The 18,977-nt window shown below is 42.2% G+C and overlaps 7 protein-coding genes across 7 annotated transcripts; 5 read left to right on the forward strand and 2 right to left on the reverse strand.

Moving 5' to 3' along the window:
• The first annotated feature begins 30 nt into the window (after positions 1–30).
• Positions 31–576, forward strand: LOC145708576 (bifunctional protein GlmU-like). The gene is made up of 2 exons (XM_081786262.1): positions 31–362; positions 407–576. The coding sequence occupies exons 1-2, from the start codon at positions 80–82 to the stop codon at positions 523–525; spliced, it is 402 nt and encodes a 133-aa protein (XP_081642388.1). The 5' UTR covers positions 31–79; the 3' UTR covers positions 526–576.
• A 3,330-nt stretch (positions 577–3,906) lies between these two features.
• Positions 3,907–4,348, forward strand: LOC145709998 (uncharacterized). Its single transcript, XM_081787679.1, has 2 exons — positions 3,907–4,011; positions 4,061–4,348. Exons 1-2 carry the CDS (start codon positions 3,909–3,911, stop codon positions 4,291–4,293), a joined length of 336 nt encoding a protein of 111 aa, XP_081643805.1. The 5' UTR covers positions 3,907–3,908; the 3' UTR covers positions 4,294–4,348.
• Positions 4,349–5,114: 766 nt separating this feature from the next.
• LOC145706847 (mitochondrial 2-oxoglutarate/malate carrier protein-like) lies at positions 5,115–6,328 on the forward strand. The gene is made up of 3 exons (XM_081784296.1): positions 5,115–5,508; positions 5,553–5,957; positions 6,002–6,328. Exons 1-3 carry the CDS (start codon positions 5,337–5,339, stop codon positions 6,283–6,285), a joined length of 861 nt encoding a protein of 286 aa, XP_081640422.1. The 5' UTR covers positions 5,115–5,336; the 3' UTR covers positions 6,286–6,328.
• On the reverse strand, positions 6,326–8,061 carry LOC145709301 (uncharacterized). Its single transcript, XM_081786980.1, has 5 exons — positions 7,969–8,061; positions 7,386–7,605; positions 7,235–7,346; positions 6,809–7,189; positions 6,326–6,760 (listed from the first exon to the last, which is right to left on the reverse strand). The coding sequence occupies exons 1-5, from the start codon at positions 8,059–8,061 to the stop codon at positions 6,652–6,654; spliced, it is 915 nt and encodes a 304-aa protein (XP_081643106.1). The 3' UTR covers positions 6,326–6,651.
• Positions 8,062–8,245: 184 nt separating this feature from the next.
• Positions 8,246–9,523, reverse strand: LOC145710535 (uncharacterized). Its single transcript, XM_081788304.1, has 4 exons — positions 9,396–9,523; positions 8,827–9,320; positions 8,668–8,781; positions 8,246–8,622 (listed from the first exon to the last, which is right to left on the reverse strand). The coding sequence occupies exons 1-4, from the start codon at positions 9,457–9,459 to the stop codon at positions 8,569–8,571; spliced, it is 726 nt and encodes a 241-aa protein (XP_081644430.1). The 5' UTR covers positions 9,460–9,523; the 3' UTR covers positions 8,246–8,568.
• A 3,884-nt stretch (positions 9,524–13,407) lies between these two features.
• Positions 13,408–14,527, forward strand: LOC145707246 (uncharacterized). Its single transcript, XM_081784740.1, has 4 exons — positions 13,408–13,543; positions 13,589–14,082; positions 14,128–14,241; positions 14,287–14,527. The coding sequence occupies exons 1-4, from the start codon at positions 13,480–13,482 to the stop codon at positions 14,338–14,340; spliced, it is 726 nt and encodes a 241-aa protein (XP_081640866.1). The 5' UTR covers positions 13,408–13,479; the 3' UTR covers positions 14,341–14,527.
• A 3,188-nt stretch (positions 14,528–17,715) lies between these two features.
• Positions 17,716–18,935, forward strand: LOC145707245 (uncharacterized). The gene is made up of 6 exons (XM_081784739.1): positions 17,716–17,868; positions 17,924–18,025; positions 18,109–18,296; positions 18,359–18,544; positions 18,590–18,718; positions 18,765–18,935. The coding sequence occupies exons 1-6, from the start codon at positions 17,796–17,798 to the stop codon at positions 18,810–18,812; spliced, it is 726 nt and encodes a 241-aa protein (XP_081640865.1). The 5' UTR covers positions 17,716–17,795; the 3' UTR covers positions 18,813–18,935.
• The last annotated feature ends 42 nt before the right edge of the window (positions 18,936–18,977 follow it).

Here is an 18,977-nt window from a genome sequence, read left to right on the forward strand (position 1 = left end):
AGCTAATACAAAAAAAAATAAAGAAAAAAAAGAGAAATATTTCGTGCTTTGCAGTAAAACGATAGATTCCGATTAGAGAATGGAAGTGCACGTGATTCGCCTCGTTCCCGGCGACAATTTGCAAGAAAAACTGGTCGAATTTGTAAAAGCGAAAAATCTGCAAAACGCGTTCATCATCACTTGCGTTGGATCATTGACACAAGCAAAGATTCGATTAGCGAATGCAAATCTAACTCGAGATTTCGACGGGCATTTCGAAATCGTCTCCCTCGTTGGAACAATCGATCCTGATGGAGGACATCATCTTCACATTTCGATTTCCGACGACAAAGGCGATGTTTTTGGAGGACACGTTTTCTCAGGTAAAAAAAGAGGAGTAGGGAATCGACCATGACGGTGATTATAGATCATATTGTCTACACAACGGCCGAAATCGTCATTGGAAGCGCGAAGGGCCTTTCTTTCTCCCGAGAACACTGCGATAAAAGCGGCTGGCCGGAACTTGTCGTCAAGAAAACTGAGTAAAACTGATCATTCAAATTTCTTTCCCTCCTTTTTTGGCAATAAAATAAGAAAATGCTGGCATAGAAAGGAGCTGGTTTCTAAAGATGCTCTCTTTGTGCATTTTAGAAAAGGATGACTCCATAGAAAAGAGTTCATCAATTAGAAGGTGTCTAGAAGAACGTGACTTGATTTCACGGCGGCTCAAAAAGGCGTCAAACTTCGCGCCAAAGTAAAAAGTATCTGATCCCTTTGGTTTTATTCCTTTTCCTCGTCGGCTAATCTGAGAAGGATTAAACGCTCCTCATCAATTCTAAAGATTCTAACTTGACGAAATAACTCGAAATAACTCTGATCCACTTTCTAATTCCGTATCTTTATTTTACAACGAAAGGATAATTTTCGAATTTGCAGTAGATAGGAATGCAGTAAGAGATCAACATACAGTTCTTGATCAACGCAAGGGCAGATCGACGGTATCGTAGCCATCGACAGCCCCGTTGGCCCAGATCGGCAAGTTCTTGATGGTGCCCGAGAGATCTCCATCAAAGTCCTGCATATTTTGTTAATTCTTCAAAATATAAATCTTCAAATTGACTTACGATTTTGTTCAGGTAGAAGTTGGGAGACATTCTCCGGTTAACCGATCCATGGGCGAGGCAAACGTTGCCGTTCTTGTAGCAATCAGGGACGAGCCATGCGAACTGCTGGTCGAAGAATCCATTTAGTGGACGAGTCTGGACGGGATTGGGTTCAGAACAAGGTTGATCGCGCCATAAACGACCAGCAGCCTGTTTCTGAAATAAATATTTTTATTGGATACGCACTTAAATTATTAAAGTATAATGTTATATGATAAATGCAAAATTATAATAACTATTATAAATACTTACTCCAAGGCGCTGGTAGCGGTACTGATCCTTGCAGATGGTGAAGAAAGGTTTGATTCCCGATCGCATGGTAGCCAGATCCTAAATAATGAAATAATTGAAAGTATAGATTCCTTGCTAAAACTGACATCTTTGAAGTTTATTTCATCGTAGTTGACTTTAGCCCAGAAAACGTCTTCAGCAGACTCCCAGCAGGAGATGGTGCAGACAATGTCAGATGATCGACCGGGATTGGTACCGTAAACGTTCAAGAAGATCCCTTTGACATTCTCTTTGCTGTCTTTCAAGGCAAAAATTCGGCTCATGTTTTTGGCTCCTCTGAAAATGAGCGAAGAAGTGACAAGCGCAGCCTTTTTATAGTCCCGTCGTTTGGATCGGGCGGGAAACATCGGTGGCTAGAAAAAAGCCTGTCTGGTACCATTCCATTTCTACAAAATTTCTAGAAAAACAGCACGTCTCGATATCAGGTTATGAACTAGTCACGTAAGGACCTCCTTTGCTCGGTATCAGTTAGCCGCTAACGGGGGATCATCTCCGAGGAGCGAAAGTGATACAATACTTTCTTTCTCAGCCTGCAGTCATGAACAAGAAATGAATTTCAGATAGATAATCGAATATTTTATAACAAAATATTTTGTAAAAGAGCTTCTTTTTTATTAAAAAAATACTTTCCGCAAACTTTCGTCATCACAAACAAAAGAAATATGCTTACAAGCAGAAAACATTTAATTAACATAATCTGATCAGCACGAGACCATCCTCAACGATCAGACGATCAGTTGTTTTTTGATAAAGTTGCAGAGAAAAATAAGATGTCCAGAGATGATCGAAGATTTGGGAAGTTATTTTGACGATGTTTTTTTTCAAGTTGAAGTGCTTGTCTTTATCGAAGTTGTATCTGTCTGAAGCTAGCTAGATTGGAATTCCAAAAACAAACACGAGTACCAAACGCGACCGGGAAAGTGGCCAGTTTTTTGGGAAATCCTCGAAAAGATCCTTCTTTGTCGAAAGCTAAGCATTTTCCACGTCACTCGAGGAGGGCATCCGAAACCAAAATCGTTTTTGCGCAATCGCCAGTGTAGCGAGGTGTTTCCGTTAATTCCGCTAATTTCCCGTCGGGATTTCGCGGGCTCTCGATTTCGAAACTCACTCTCTCGGCTTACTGAATTTGGATACTTTAGAAAGGGAGGAGAGAAAAGTCCCCGGGATCGACTTTTTCGGACCTGCCCAACACGTGCACCTGCAAGTTATAATCCGTCATCTCGCTTTTCCAAGACATCCGGCAGCAGAAGTACCAATAACTTTATTTCCCATTAGCGCGGGTCTTGAAATACAGGTAGTATCCAACACTGATGATTAATATTAATGCTCGAATCTAAAATTTAATCTTAAAAATCAGCAATAAAAGGAACAGCTTTATTCTGATTTCGTTGAAATAAGGGTATCACTCTGTTAAATCTATCGAAAAGCTAAAAGAGCTAGAAAAGCTATCGTACCACTTTCGTACTCTTCTAGCTTTTCGATAGATTTAACAAAGTGATACCCTTATTTTAACTCTTCGCAAGGCGAATAAGGGCGTTACCTTTAGAAGAAAAAGTCAAAAAACAGGACAATATGACGACTCCAATCCTCATGAGATTTTGGCTCTTACGATCAACTAACGAATTGAGTTTTGGTTTCGCTTGTTCCCTGTAATATAACGAGCTTAGTACACACGTTCCTCCAGAACCACCATCGCTCACGTTTAAATTCATGGGCCTTGAAGTTGAGCTCCTGGCGATTAAAATTTTGGGCGTTGTTTAATCCCTTTCCGGCGGAAGCTTTGGCTGGGACCTTGGCGGAGAAACATGGAATTGCACCTAAATCCAAGATTATTCCTAAAGAATGACTTGCTGCCCTCGCGTATTTTTTCTTCAACCGGCATCTCATGGATCGTGTTGTGAAAGACGAAGACGTCTTTTTCGAGATATCGCACACAACAGCGTCAATGATGGTGCTGCGGAATGCGATGAAGTTGCTCAGATCACGACATAAAAGAAATCCCCTTCTCGTTAATCTTCACTTCGAGAAAATAAACCTCTGAGCTGCGGGAAAAATGAGCAAACCTTCGAAAACCAAAACTAAGAATTTCAAGTACAAGGAAGCTCTCTTCGCAGCAGAAGAAGGTGCAGTCTATTCTCTTTTTTCTTACACTAGCTTCGCTGGATAACGAATTTTTTCATCAACTTTCATCAATTTTTTGGATGGAAAAATTCGCTATCCTAAGAAGCAAATTTGGATAAATTTTCAGCAACGCGCAAGCGAGAACTGGAAAGGATAGTGAAAGACATTCCCCCAACAAAAGGGATGGGTCACTACCTGAATCGCGTCGATCGACGGCTGATGAGCGAGCGTGAGCTGATCGAAGTCATGTGGCTGCTTGCCCTCGGCCAGCGAGACTTCAACTTCAAGGAACGAGTGCGCGTGACTCATTTTCTTCCTCTAGTAAAGGAGTCACCAAACTCGTACCAGATCCGCATGAGCGCGGCGATCGACATGGAGGAGTTCGGCTGGAGCTTGCGCTACAAGATCAGTCGCAAGCGGGGCGAACACTTTCACAAGATCACCTTGAAACGAAAAGGTAAAAATTAAGCTCCAGATTTATCTAAACCGTCCAAACTCTTTTCCAGTCGGATTGACTCCACGCTTCAACTTGATCTTGGAGGAGTTTGACGCGGTTGAGATGCGAAATCTCAACGAGGCGACGAGCATCGCGAAATCCATTAACCGACAGGTCGTCGCGATCAAAGTCGGCTCCATCGTCAGCGGCATGAACAATGGCTCCATAAGATTCAACTTCTCCTTGGATCCCATTCTCCACAGCCGAGCTTCAGAGCTAAAAAACCACCAAGAAAGAAATTGAATTGAAAAAAAAGTAGCTCGAAAAGAGCTAAGATCAGTAATTTGACCTAACTTCCGCTAAAACCCGTCGCATTTACTAATAAATTCGCAACTAATCAAAAACAAATATCGTACTTTCTTCTATTTCCAATCTGGTCCGCAGCGGCAACTACTAAAAGCGCTATCTTCTGGAGATTGTGCCACTTCCGGAAACGTTTCCAATTCCAAGAGTAGCCACTTCATCGATTATTCGGAGGCTTTGTAAGATAAACTGACCGGTGATTTAAGTTTAAAGCCCGTGAATCCTTGATTTTAACCTGTTCCTCCTCTTGCAAGAAAGCACCTTTTTCTACGACTATTTTTAAAAAAATACGATGCTATCTTTTATTGAAGGAAACTCTTGAGCAGTTGAAATCTTGTAGCGAAAAGTACTGAATTCGAAAATGTGAACGTCTCGCTTTTCGAGCGGGATAAAGTTGCAAAACGGTAGAAACGCGTGAAAACAACGAGGAAGTAAATCCGGCGGCCAGATGGGCGGCTTTGAAGCTTCGCGCAAACTCATTTGATTTTGTGAATAGGAGCTCGTCCTCCTGGAACTTTTCCAAGCTCATGCAGCTGTGAACGGCTCCAGTAGCACATACGCAATTGACTGGGCACCAATGCCAAATGCACGTGAGCATGAAATCGAGTGCGAAAGACACTCCACGCCGGTTTTTTTTCCAACGAATTTTGCTGAATAATTCAATTCAAAGTCGCCGCCTAAAGCGTGAGCGGCTCGATTTCGAAGCTAAAACTTTCTTATCTAATTGGCTTCGATTATTGTTTCGGTGGACAAATCAAATTTCGCGATTTTGCGAAAGGGGCGTGCGATAGAAAAAGAGAGCCTTCGTTTTCTAGAGCGTTTTATTTAAAGAGATCTTCTTAAAAATGATGAGTAATAAATTCAGCGTAGTCAAACAGGCGACGTAACGATTTGAAGCTTAGAGAAATAAAAAAAGAAAGAGTTGCGTCGTAAAATTGAAATTTTACTCTTTCCTTCATCAAAAAAACGAAGAAGATGAAAAAATGACTAAGTCAAAAGATGAAAGTATAGCACTCAAATTTGGTCTTGGCCTCGTCGCTGGTCAAATTTCGATCTTTTGGGTTCACCCCTTCGATCTTATTAAAAATCGATTACAAACAAGTGGAGCAAGCCTTTCTCCTATTTCATGTGTTGGCCAAATCGTCAAAGAAAAAGGTAAATCAAATCAGCTATTTGAAATTATTGGTAATTCCGTCAAGGCATTCGCGGTTTTTACGATGGATTTTCCGCGTCGATGATGCGCCAAGCAACTTACACCACCGGTCGCCTTGGAATCTACAGTAATCTCTTGCACCAATACAAAGTTTCTACTGGAGTACAAAAGCCGAACCTTTTCTGGACAACTTTGATGGGCTCCACGAGTGGGGGCTTGGCGGCAATAATTGGAAACCCTGCTGACGTTGCGATAGTACGAATGACTGTCGATTCTAAATTGCCAATCGAGCAGAGAAGAAACTACACTTCCGTTTTCAATGCTTGGGCAAGGATAGTAAAAGAGGAGGGAGTTCGAAAACTGTGGGTTGGATGTAGACCTACTGTTGCTAGAGCAATGGTCGTCAATTCCTGCCAACTGTCGTTCAATACTCAGACCAGATACTTCATAGGTAAGCTGAATAGAGTCTCCATAACAAGTTGTTACTTTTTTCAGAAGGAAAAGTGCCTTCAATAAATCCCTACTTGCTTTCGATTCTCTCTAGCTGCTGCTCTGGGCTGCTAACAACCACGATAGTGCTCCCGATCGACTTTGCAAAGACAAGAATTCAGAACGCAAAAGGACACCAATACTCAGGCTGGCTCGATGTTTGGAGAAAGACAGTCAAGAATGAAGGATTTGCCGTTCTCTGGAAAGGATTTGGCCCTTACTTTGCGCGAACTCCAATTACGTTATTTATAATGGATATTTTACTGTACCAATTTGGAATGTCCAGATAGCAAATTAGAATTCGGCATTTTTCTTTCAATAAAATAGGAATTTCAAAAAGGATTTTTATTCACACATTTTTTCAATGCAGGGTCAAAAGTAAGGTTGAGGTCAGTTTAGTTAGCAAAGATCACTCGAGAATCATTTTACTCGGAAGTGAACATTTTCATGAAACCCTGACGAAATTCTGTGATTACTGAAGTGCCGATTTCTTCTACTTTGTCTTCGACATTGTCGAGACTCGATTTGAGGATTTCGTCTGTGCGGCGGAGATCGCGGACGGTCTTGGAAGTCGAGTCGCCGATCGTTTTTAACGATTCCTTCCAATTGATGAATATTTGAGTCGGATAATTAAAACAAATTGCTTTTAGAAAATTTCACCATTCCTGTTGGTAAGAGATCACGTGATGCATTACGTCCAGTTCTTCCTCGAGTTTGACCAACTCTTCGTGATCAGCTTCAGAAGCATTTCGATCAGCAATTTCACTATTTTAAAAATCATCGTTTTCATTTTGTCTCATTTTGGCCACTCACGATATCCTGTTTTCAAGAAGGGCCATTCTGTTGAGCACTTGGAGATTCATCTTGACAATTTTATCCTCGATCTTTTCCTCCCTGAACTCGTCGAGCGACATTTGCTTCTGCATCATTTGCAGACTCTTGCGAAGCATGCCGAGCTCGACATCTTGCGCCTCGATTTTGCCGCGTGTGTTGTTTTCAAAGTTTTCGATGACCTTGAGCTGGGCGGAGATTTCGTCTTCCTTCCGCTCGAGCGATCCGAGCAGTTGAGCGGATTTTTCGCGTTCAGCAAAGAAGTTGCCAAGTTTGAGCTCGGTGACACGTTCGAACTCGCTCTGCGCTCGCTCGAGTTTCTTCAGCTGCTTCTCGAATTCTTCCACTTTTTCAAAAATCTCTCTGAATGCTCAATTATCAATCGTGCCTTGGTCAAAGTGTTCTTACATTTTGTCGTCTTTTAGATCGAGCGAAATGTCCTCCAAATTATTTTCTAATCGCGTGGCCAGCTCTCTTTGCTCTGCATTACTATTTTCAATTGCTTCGGCATTGTAGTCGGCTTAGAAAATTATGATTTGATCAATCTCTCGCTTCGTACCTTTTTCAGTGATCTTTTCAATGATTTCTGATAGCGATTTCTCGATGAGTTTTTCTTTTAAAATTCCTTCTTGCTGTCGCTCATCGAGCTCTTTGATGCTGTTTTTCAAGCTTTCCACAGCTTTTTCGAAGTTTTCGTTTTTTCCCTCTAATCCGTCGAATAAGTTTTGGGAGGTCTTTTTGATATCCGAGATTTCAAGAAGCAGCCGTTCGTGATTGTCCTTTTCAAGGATTAATATTTCAAAATTAAATTCTTAAATCTTCAAGATTTGAATTTATCTGGGTCACAGATGCAAATTTGCTGAGCTGAGTGAGCTGAACAGTCGCTCAGCTCTGACAATTTTCACTCAGCTCAGCTCAGCTCAGCTCAATCATTTGAACAAAATTTTACTACTAAAAACACAGTAAAAACAGCTCAGCTCAACAAGCTCAGCTCAGCTCAAATACCTTAAAAAAAGTCTGCTCAGCTCAGCAATACTGAAGCAAAATTTTCAACTCTGATCTGGGCTAGGGTTAAATCAATAGCTCTCAATACAAATTATTATATGCATCCTCTCCTGACTGGAATGCTTATTCCGCAGCACCTGCTCATAGATCTCATTTGCCGCAGGCGTGTTCGCCAAGGATATCGCTTCAACGCTCAAGTTTGTAGCAAAGATCACCGTCGAGATTTTCATTTTTCAGAAAAAAAATATATAAAAATTGGTAATTCGAAAAGTCGAATGCTGATTGAATGTCTGCAGCGCACGTTCTATTCACGTTAGATGTTATAAGTCTGAAGCGTTGGGCGTAAACAAACAAGAGGTTTTGCCATACGCAACAACGTGGATGAAAATTTCATGAGTAATCGACTCCAATGGATTTCAATTCAGAATAAGTTTTATTATTAAAAAAAGATCACCGACTGAGATATTTTGTACAAGGAGAAACGCGTTTTTCGAATAAGCGGCACTCCCACTCATGCCGCAATTCAAAAGAACGCGCGAAGCTCTCACAAGATGAGCTCTAAATGAGAGTTTCTGAGAAGTAAAAAGTTGTAGAAAAAAGAAAAGAAAACAGAAAAGAAAGAACAGATTCCCTCGTCAATCAAAAGCGCTGGATCGCTTCGTGTGTTTTTTGATTGGGTTTAGGGAATTAAGAGTTGAACTGGCTCGTATCAAGCAGCCCGGATGAGAATGATTCGTTTATTGTTGAGCTTGCTTCCAGATGTTGAACTTTCGGGCCATGTTCTGATTGTCCTTAAAATCGAGATGTTAAGAGACGCAATTTTACTTTGAGCGTACCTGGATGAGGTGCATTTCTGGGCAGAGGACGTCGTAGTGCTCCTCAAGCTCGGCGTAGAAGGCAAAGAGCACCTTGTTCTTATCAGCAAGAGCTCGCTTCTCGAGTCGTTGTTGCTGATAAAAGAGTAAGAAACAAATTCAATCGAGGTTAGACTCTACCTTTCTGAGTTCCTTGAGAGCCTTTGCGGCTGCCTTGGCGTCTTTCTTCTCCTGTTTTCGCTGGGCTCGTTTGGCTTCGTTTTCCTGTCGTCGGTTCTCTCTCCACGATTCCCAGTCGGACTCTTTCCATGCCTTGTTCTCGCTCTTGGCTTTCTTCTCGGCGAGCTTGTTGACGATCTTGTCGTACTTGTTCTTTTCTTTGGTCAAGTTGCGAGCGAGGGCGGCGGCTTCCTTCTCGGCCGCTTTCTTGGCAGCTTGGATCTCGGCTCGGTTGACGTACTGCTCCTTGAGCTTGAGCGCGGTCTTGTTCCAGAAGCCGGCCTCGAGGTCGTCTGTTCCCGGGCAAGTGGCGTTGTCGGGCACACACTGCACCTTGCAGTCCTTGCAAGCAGCTGCCCGTGGGTCGGCGAACTGAGCGTAGTCACGTGGGTGAGTGTAGCGGGAGCAGATGATGTTCGACTGAGCGTGCCACGCGTTGAACTCGGCGATGTTGGCTAAAGTTGTCAGTTAAGAAAAGCCGAGAGACCGAATCTCTATTTTTCTATAGCTCTCTGTTTCTCTCTATTTACCGTCACAGTCTCCACAGACGTCAGCCGAAGCTAAACCAGCAAGAAGGGGAGCGGCGAGTTTCATCTTCGGTTTTTATAAAAAGACCCTTATCGAGTTTTTATTTGGTTGTTTGTTGTCCAAGTGAGATTCTTGGGATGATGAGATGGGAGCTGAAGATGGTATATATACCCTCTTGAACTTGGAGGACACCTAGCGTTTCAAGTTTGGAAACTTGGAACTTAGTAATACTGCACCTCAATAAGCCAGGCTTAGGCCGCAGATGACGACTCCCGCGCGGAGTTAGAGCTCAAAGCGCAATCGCCATCGGAAAAAAATATCTCTTCGGGATACACTTGCACTTTAGATATCTGCGCAAGAAAAACCTGGCGACAAGAAATAGCTGAAACATTTTCGAGTTCATTTCTCAAAAATATTATAGAAAAAAATTGATTGATTTTATTGCTATTTTTTTTCGAACTAAGAATAAGGATATTATCGGGTTATATCTTTTATTTTCAATCTAATGCAAAAGCGCAATACTAGTATAAAAGAACAAAAATAGTCCGTAGCTAAGTTGTCGATCATGTCAAAGATAGCTTCCCTTCGTTTGAAATGTTATAAATCAACACGTTTAATATAAATTCGGATGACGTTAAAATTCTTTAGATACGCCGGGATGATAATATCACAAAAAAAGACAATCGTATCGTGAATTTGTTCTAGTACGCAAGCGTTCATTTGAAGCCAAACCTATAGGCTATTGTTTTTCATATTCAGTGCATAATGAATTGATGTGGATTTATATTCAATTTGGCAGGTACTGACAATGTCACGAATGTCACGAATGTCACGAGTTGACTGAAAATGTCACGAGTTTCGAAAAATTGACTTCCATCTTTTTTCGAATTAAGCACTCCGAAGGACCTAACGTCCTTCTTCGTGCATTTTCTGGTAGATTACTCATTGTGTTGGCGGGGCCCAACTCTTACTACACGCAAAACTCAAATTTTTCGGCCGCTCTTACTGACGATGTCACGAAAATAGTGGTCAATTTCGTGGCATTTGTGACATTCGTGAAATTTTCAGTGCCGTCGTTAGAGTTCATGCAAGCCTGACAAGAAAAAAAAAATAAGAAAAGAAGACTAATAGTTTTTTATCAAACATGTATTTATTAATGTCCATTTAGTGTTTGGCATCACATTTTTTTCTACGAAACAATTCACCCTAGCATTTTAAGAACTGTACAAGGAGAAATCGAATATTCGGCACTCCCACTTATGCCGGCATTCTACAACTCTCAGAAGATCTGAAGATTTTTGATGTCGATCGTCTCAATCGTCGAGTATATATCGATATACAGTTTTAGTACAGGAATATATTTACTGGAGCGGAGACCATCGGAAGGCCATCAGATGCGACTTTACTGGAAGGTTTGGGCGCGTTTCCAATTGGCGTACTTTCTAGCTTCAACTTCGTTGTCCTAGAAAACTTTAGCAATGTCTCTCGTGAAATTGCTTCTACCTGAATGAGGAACATATCGGGACAGAGGGGATCGTAGTGCTCTTCAAGATCAGCGTAGAAGGCGAAGAGAACCTTGTTCTTCTCGGCGAGAGCGCGTTTCTCCAATCGTTTTCGCTGAAAGAAAAAGTAAAATTCTGTCGAAGTTCCCGAGAATCCAATTACCTTAGCCTCCTCCTTGGCAGCTTTGGCAGCAGCCTTGGCTTCCTTCTTAGCTTGCTTGGCCGCGGCTCGGCGAGCCTCGTTCTCAGCTCGTTTTTCTTCTCGCCACTTGGCGTAGTCCTCCTTCTTCGCCGCCTTGTTCTCAGCTTTGGCCTGTTTTTCTTCCATTTTCTGTTTCATCTTGTTGTACTTGTCCTGTTCTTTTTGCAGCTTGTTGGAGCTGCGGAGTGCGAGCCTGGCAGCAACTTGAGCAGCGGCCTTGCTTTCGGCTCGCTTGATGTACTGCTCCTGGAGTTTGAGCGCGGTCTTGTTCCAGAATCCGGCTGCGAGATCGTCAGTGCCCGGGCAGGTCTCCTCGTTGGGAACGCACTGGACCTTGCACTCTTTGCATGCAGCACGCGCGTCGACGAACAGATCCCGTGGGTGTTGGTATCGAGAGCAGACGATATTGGACTGACCGTGCCAGGCGTTGAAATCGGCGATGTGGGCTAAAATCATCTCAAAACTGAAGCGATATCAATTAGAATTACCATCGCAGTCACCGCAGATATCTGCACTAGCCAAGGCGAAAAAAGCAGCAGAAAGTTTCATCCTTTCCAGTTGTCGTTTGTCGTTCTATTTTGTCTTGGCTGACTTGACTCTTTTAAACTCGTATCGAGTTTTTTTAGTTTTTCAACGCCGACTCGAGGTTTTTCGAAGTTGCTGAATCAGTATATTTTGCGAGCAATTTATATGCCACTTGGACTTGGGACTCCAGTAGGAGGCGATAGCGCGCGATGCCACGCCGTCCGGTAATCAGACGCAACCGCGCAGGTTGCAGTTAAGCTACGGCATTAGGAGCTCAAAGGCGCACTCGCCAGAATAGTATCCATGCCAAACGTCGGGGACCGTGGTGACGGTAAGAAGCACTTCAGAATGGTGCAAAAATCTCATCAGTGGAATAAAGAGGAAGGTAATAGGGTTAGGGCATTCCTTGTCTTGTTTTACAGAAAGAACAATGCAGTAGATACGCTCAATAGAAGGATTCTAGAGCAGTGGGAATTCGACCCTCGGCCCAGGGCCATCTCGGAGTTGAATTGTTCCTTGAAGCATTTTTACTTCGTCCTAGATTAGTGAATTAGTAATTAGCTTTAGATTATCTATTATATAGATAGATAATAATTTATTTTTTCCTAAATTTACAGGGCCAGTCAGCTGGAAGTGGATATACTTGTTGGCGACTTTGTGGTTGTTGCAGACAAAACCATGTTTGAGACACGAGGGATACATCCAGGACGGCAGTCCCTCCTGGGCCCACTCTTGAGGAGGAAGCATAAGCACCATTTTTTGGAAATCCGGGAGAGTATCCATCTGAACACAGGGAATGTCTCTCCAGAGAGGCCCATTCTGGGACGCCGCAGCTTGAGAGGCAGCGCCTTCCGATGCTGCGCCTTGGGAGGCAACGCCTTGGGATGAAGTCCCTTTAGAAGGTGTTCCTTGAGATGCAGGATCCTGATATCGTTTTTTTTATAAATTTATAAGCAAGCATTTCTTACCGATGTGTCTGAGTTAGGCGCTGATTGAAGCTTGAGTTGATCCATTGCTCCAATTAAGAACGCTTTGATCAGCTCGCGCATATTGTCGTTCTAAAAATTATATCGGTTAGATTCCTTCTTATATCAAGTTGCATATAGTCTATATCTATGTGATATAGATTTTGAAATATTCAGTATTTACCGCCCAAAAAATAGAATCAGAGACGATGCAATGAAAATCCGGTCCTTCAGAAAACATGATATCGTTCTTTTTACCCGTCTCTAATTCGCGGAAAAGCATATGGCCGATGTCGTCATTGGAAGACCATTGAAGTGTTCTCTTTGTTCTAATAGATACATCTAGCCTCGCAACGCCTTCTCTACATGGAACATGGCGTCTGGCTCTCGGAGCACGGGGCATCTTGGAAATGAGCGAGGAAATATCGTGTGCACGCGTTTTTATACTCCAATTTCGAGCGCGATTCTCGAAAGTCAAAATTAAGAAACTGGAGAAATCTATTTTAAAAATTTTCTAGAATAAATTAACAACACCAACTTCATTCCTCGAGAAATTCGTTAAAAGAACAAACGTTCCATAAACCTTTTTTAAGTAACACGTCATACTCTGTTCCATCGTTGAGTCAGCTCCAGCTAAACGATACTTATCGAAAGAGACTCTCAATACCAGTCGGTTTAGGCAGAGCTTAGTAAAAGAATACACTACTGCGTCAAGCTTTCTATACGCGTCGACGATTAGCAGCGCCATCTTGAGGTCCCTCAAGTCCAAGGCGATATAAATATGGCATATGGGAAGAAGAAGTCATCAACCAAACAATCATTCAAATTACGAGAAGTTTTACCTCGATAAGAGTTTTTTTCACTTCTTGCTTGTTTTCTACAAAAGAACAAAATGAAACTCACTGGCTCCGTTTTAGCTGCTATGGCTTCCGCCGATGTTTGCGGCGATTGTGATGGTAAGAAATGACATATTTAATATATTTAAAAAAATATATTTTTAGCCAACATCGCCGAGTTCAACGCGTGGCACGCTCAGTCGAACATCATCTGCTCCCGCTACACTCACCCACGTGACTACGCTCAGTTCGCCGACCCACGGGCAGCTGCTTGCAAGGACTGCAAGGTGCAGTGTGTGCCCGACAACGCCACTTGCCCGGGAACAGACGACCTCGAGGCCGGCTTCTGGAACAAGACAGCGCTCAAGCTCAAGGAGCAGTACGTCAACCGAGCCGAGATCCAAGCCGCTAAGAAAGTGGCCGAGAAGGCAGCCGCCACCCTCGCTCGCAACTTGACCAAAGAAAAGAACAAGTACGACAAGATCGTCAACAAGCTCGCCGAGAAGAAAGCCAAGAGCGAAAACAAGGCATGGAAAGAGTCGGACTGGGAATCCTGGAGAGAGAACCGACGACAGGAAAACGAGGCCAAACGAGCCCAGCGAAAACAGGAGAAGAAAGACGCCAAGGCAGCCGCCAAGGCTCTCAAGGAACTCAGAAAGGTAGAGTCAAACCATTGAACGATTTGTTTCTTACTCTTTTACCAGCAACAACGACTTGAGAAGCGAGCTCTTGCTGATAAGAACAAGGTGCTCTTTGCCTTCTACGCCGAGCTTGAGGAGCACTACGACGTCCTCTGCCCAGAAATGCACCTCATCCAGGTAAGCTCAAAGTAAAGTTGCGTTTCTTAACTTCTCGATTTTAAGGACAATCAGAACATGGCCCGAAAGTTCAACATCTGGAAGCAAGCTCAACAATAATTTCCAAGACTACTCTGTTTGATGAACTCAGTTCGCGCTGACCCTTTTTTATACTTTTCAAATGGTTGATAAAACCTTTTTTACTTCTTACTTTTGGCGTTCTTGAATCGCGACATTAGTGGAAGTGTTTTATATTCAAGACTTTACTGTACAAACAAGCACTCTTTTTTATAAATAAATTCTGCAAAAAATACTCAAGCTTGTCCAATTTTATCAATCACTTTCATGGAACAATTTATTTATGGCAGTTGCATTCTTAATTTAAAAGACACTCATAGTCATAGAGCTCTTCGAAATTATAGTTACAATCAATTTGACAGTTTCAAATAGAAAATGCTAAAATGATGAGTTAGAAAAGGAATTCCATCGCAAATAAATTTAGTTTGTAAAAATATTTCCTGCATGAAAAAAGAGAAGACTATTGATCTCGCTTTTTGATATTTTTATTGAAAACACCATGATTTTTGTACAGTGTAGCTCGAGGTTTAAAATTGGCACTCCCACATATGCCATTCAGATTGTCGTGCCAGCAGGAATCAGCATTTGAGAAACAGTAAATAAAGAAAAAGAAGGTAGATGTTAAGTCCACATGTTATTAGTTAGAATATTTATATCAGATTTTTTGGCTGTTATCCATTGTCCCAATACCACAAATTATTTTCGTGCGTATTTTTTTCGATAACATTTCCTATACTTGAGAGTCTGTATTATAGGCAGGTCAGGGCTTGGCGGGTAATTTGACATAAATAGACATCGTAATAATCGAGGAGGTTTTATATAAAAAATAGGGTCGAGTAAAAGTTAAGATTTGAATTATTTACTGGGACTCGACGAGTTCTTCTTTTATCTGCTCGTACTGGTTCATCATGCGAGTGGACACGTTCTCATCAGCCTAAGGAAAAGGTCGCTTTGAACCTCTGTTAGAGTTTGGTGCGCTTACGTCAATGAGATGGAGATCAGCGCAAATGGGCTCGTAGTAAAGTTCCAAACTGGCGTAGAATGCAAACTTGGCCTTGTTCTTCTCCGCGAGAGCTCGTTTCTCGAGTCGTTGTTGCTGAACGGATCATAATTAACTAACTCGGAAGGGACTGAGTTTACCTTTCTAAGCTCCTTGGCTTCCTTGGCTGCCGCCTTGCGCTCCTTCTTTTCCTGCTTCCTTTCGGCGCGTTTTGCCTCGTTTTCAGCTCGCTTTTCTTCTCGCCAGGCTTGCCAATCTTCCTTCTTTTGCTGCTTATTAGCTGCCTTTTCAGCCTTTTCCTCGGCTTTCTTTTTCTGTTTCTCATACTAAACAGCAGTTAGAAATTATTAATCTCTTATTGGCTGCTGAAAAAACAGCGCCACCAAAAATGGTATATAACCTTTTCGAGTTCTTTCTCCAAGTTGCGAGCGACCATTCTAGCTTTGCCCTCAGCAAGGCTTTTTTCGTACTTTTCGAGGTACTGAGCGGTGAGTTTCTTCGCGGTCTTGTTCCAGGCAGCGTGTGCGACTGCGCTGACACCTGGACATTTGTCTTCACTTGGAAGACACTGGATTTTGCACTCTTTGCAAGCGCCACGGGCGGACAGAGACTCTCGGGGGTCAGTGTACCGGGTGCAAGTGATGTCGGAGTTACCGTGCCAGGCGTTGAAGTTGGCAAGCGCAACTAGAAATCAAATTTCATTGATTTGTTGTTGTTTTTTTATAACTCGAGGCACTGAGTTAGTCGTCTCTAAACTTACCGTCACAATCTTGACAGACATCAGCGCTAGCAAAGGCGAAAAGTGATAAGGAAAGCTTCATTTCTTTCTTTTTAGTTTATCACTTGTTGCTCGAAAAAGCAGAGTTCTTTAATCAAGACTGTCGCTTGATAATTTTGATGACCAAAATGAGATGCGCAGTGTCTTAAATAGCTTTGTCAGGTTCCAAAGAGTGGAGCTCCGGAGTCGGAGTTAATCCAAGGGAAAAGTAAGCAAATACCTAAAATAGAGGGCCAAAGAGTGAATGCCATTTTAAGCCCAACAGCGCCATCAATCGCCTTCAAAATAATTTTATTATCATCTTGAATGTTTTTACAATATTTCTTTCGCACTTTAAAACGTAGAAAAAAGAACTCCTTCTCTAAGAAAATACTGTATTTTTAAATAGATCATATCTTAGTTTTCTTCCGTTTTCTTTTCTCCAATTTCTTAACGGTGGCTTAGATAATTTTGAAGATTTGCGATGAAGCTGTTTTTGGAAAGATAGAATTGGAAAATACCAAAACAATCAGAAAAGAGTTCTTCACGGCGGTACAGCTGCGGAACTTCTAGTCTATCTTGATTAGTGCAATTTCCATCTCCGATTTTGATATCCAGCTGAGAAGCGCTGCGCTCTATCACCATCTATCTGATCGTCGGTGGTATAAAACTCCCACTTGCTTTGGACAACACAGCAAATTCAAAAATCATTCTACAGAAAATCCTCTTTTTCCAACAATGACCAACAACCGCGAGTTTCAAGACGCCTTTGTCAAGTACATGCAATCCCAAGTCGGAAAAATGGTCGACCTTGAAAAACACGACGCCATGATTCGATCCTTTGGAGTAAAGCGAACCAGCAGAACGATTTACACCTTACAGGGCTGCAAGTTTAACTTTGAAGACGAGGACGTACGTCCAGCGAGCTTCAATGACGACGAGTCTCCAACGATTTCAGAGGACGACTTCGAGATCGATCAAGAAGCAATTGATAGACACGAACGTATGTACCATGGTTCCAAACCTTCAACTCAGAAGAAGCGATCTTCTAAGAAGAAAGGTTCACTCAAGCCATCCAGACCACTCACTGACGAGGAGAGAGACGCATTGTTCGGCAAGCCAAAAGACGTGACTACCAAGGTCAAATTGCCAAAAACTAAGAAGTCAACACAAGAAGAAGGCCAGCAGAAGAAGAAGAAAAACAGCGGCAAGGCCCCGAACGCTATCCGAAAAACGAAGAAACCGTCTCGACTCTAATCACCAACTGACATTTCTGCTCCTTTTGTTATTTCTGTTTTTGCTTATGAATTCTTGAATAAAACACTTTAATATAATTTGCTTTTCAATCTTTTTATTTTTTGGATTTCCAGTTCGAAGACTTAGAAGCAGGAGTCAGGAAAACGGGTTTATTCAAACCTGACACTGACTTCTATTTAAGCTCAAGTGTGTACCTGGCGTCTTTCAAGAGCCAGAACTTTTAGAACTGACGGAGTATCATTTTGAGCAGGAGCAGGCTCCACGCCAGCGCAGTTTTGGTCCTTTTCGTTAATCCTTTTTCGTTATCTCCTTACCAGTATTTGGCGATCCCGGTGGCGCTTTGGTTTCATCTGTGCAGCCCATAAATAGCCGCACGAAAGTCCAAGTCCAAGCTTCACATCCAACTTGGACCATCATTCTTGAATTCTTGCGATACGCAAAATCAAGCCCTTCTTTGACCTTTTTCGATCGAGCATCAAAAACATGAAGTTGAATCTTACTTTTTTGGCACTCGCCTTCGCCGGAAAATCGGATAAAAAATGCCGCGCGTGTGACGGTAAGACAGAGATAATAATACAGAGAATAAAGAGAGAGAAACGCAAAAAATTAAGATTTGATAAGTCGGTTTAATGATTGGCATAAAAATCCAAATATGGTGTGCGATCGGTACACTTCTCCGAAGTTTATTGCCAAAGGAAATCTTAGAGGAGCTTGTAAGGATCGGTTATTTCACAAAAATAACTGCTTATTTGTAATCTATTTTACTTACAATAAAATTGAAAAATTGTTAACCGAAGTAAGGAATGCAAAATTCAATGCATCCCTAACGAGGACAAGTGCCCAGGAATCACAGACCTTCCAGCCGGATGGTGGCACAAGACTGGTGAGAAACTCATGAACCAATACGTCGATAAGGCAGCAGAACTGCACCAAGCTCGCCTCGATTTGCGCGCCGCGAACAAGCTTGAAAAAGAGCTCGCCAAAGTGAGTTTTTGATTGAGTCCTTGTTGATCTCGAAAATGATTAATTTAATCATTTTGTGCTAGTACAATAAGCAGAAGAAGAAAATTGAAGAGCAGAAGGCGAAGGCTGAAAATAAAGCGTTCAAGAAGGCTGACTGGGAAGCATGGAGAGAAGACCAGCGACAGAAAAATGAAGAAGCTCGTGCCCAGAAAAAACAGGAAAAGAAAGAACGTAAGGCAGCAGCCAAGGCCCTCAAGGAGCTCAAAAAGGTAAAGAAAATGGCGAAAAATAAAAGCTACAATTTTGGATGTTAGGAGCAACGACTTGCGAAGAGACTGCTTGCGGATCAAAATAAGGCACTCTTCGCGTTCTATGCAAGCCTTGAAGAGCACTATGAGCCAGTCTGCCCGGACCTTTACCTGATTGAAGGCATCCAAAACGAGGTAACAAGTACTCAATGATAATCAAATTTTACAATTCTTATTTCAGACTGTGGTTGCAAGAAAATACGAGAATTTTCTCCGAACACTTGCGTAAACTGATAAAGAAATTTGCGCATCTCTGTAAATATCCTCGAAAACGACTCCAGTTTGGTGATCTTCTGAACAACTGTTTTTATCCTGTAGGGCCTCTTATACTTTAATAAATTAACTTTCTAAGCACAAAGACTTTGCAAGACTTTCATAGTACGATGCATCGCTT

The sequence above is a fragment of the Oikopleura dioica genome, chromosome XSR (genome assembly GCF_907165135.1).
Source record: "Oikopleura dioica chromosome XSR, OKI2018_I68_1.0, whole genome shotgun sequence".
Lineage (NCBI taxonomy): Eukaryota > Metazoa > Chordata > Appendicularia > Copelata > Oikopleuridae > Oikopleura > Oikopleura dioica.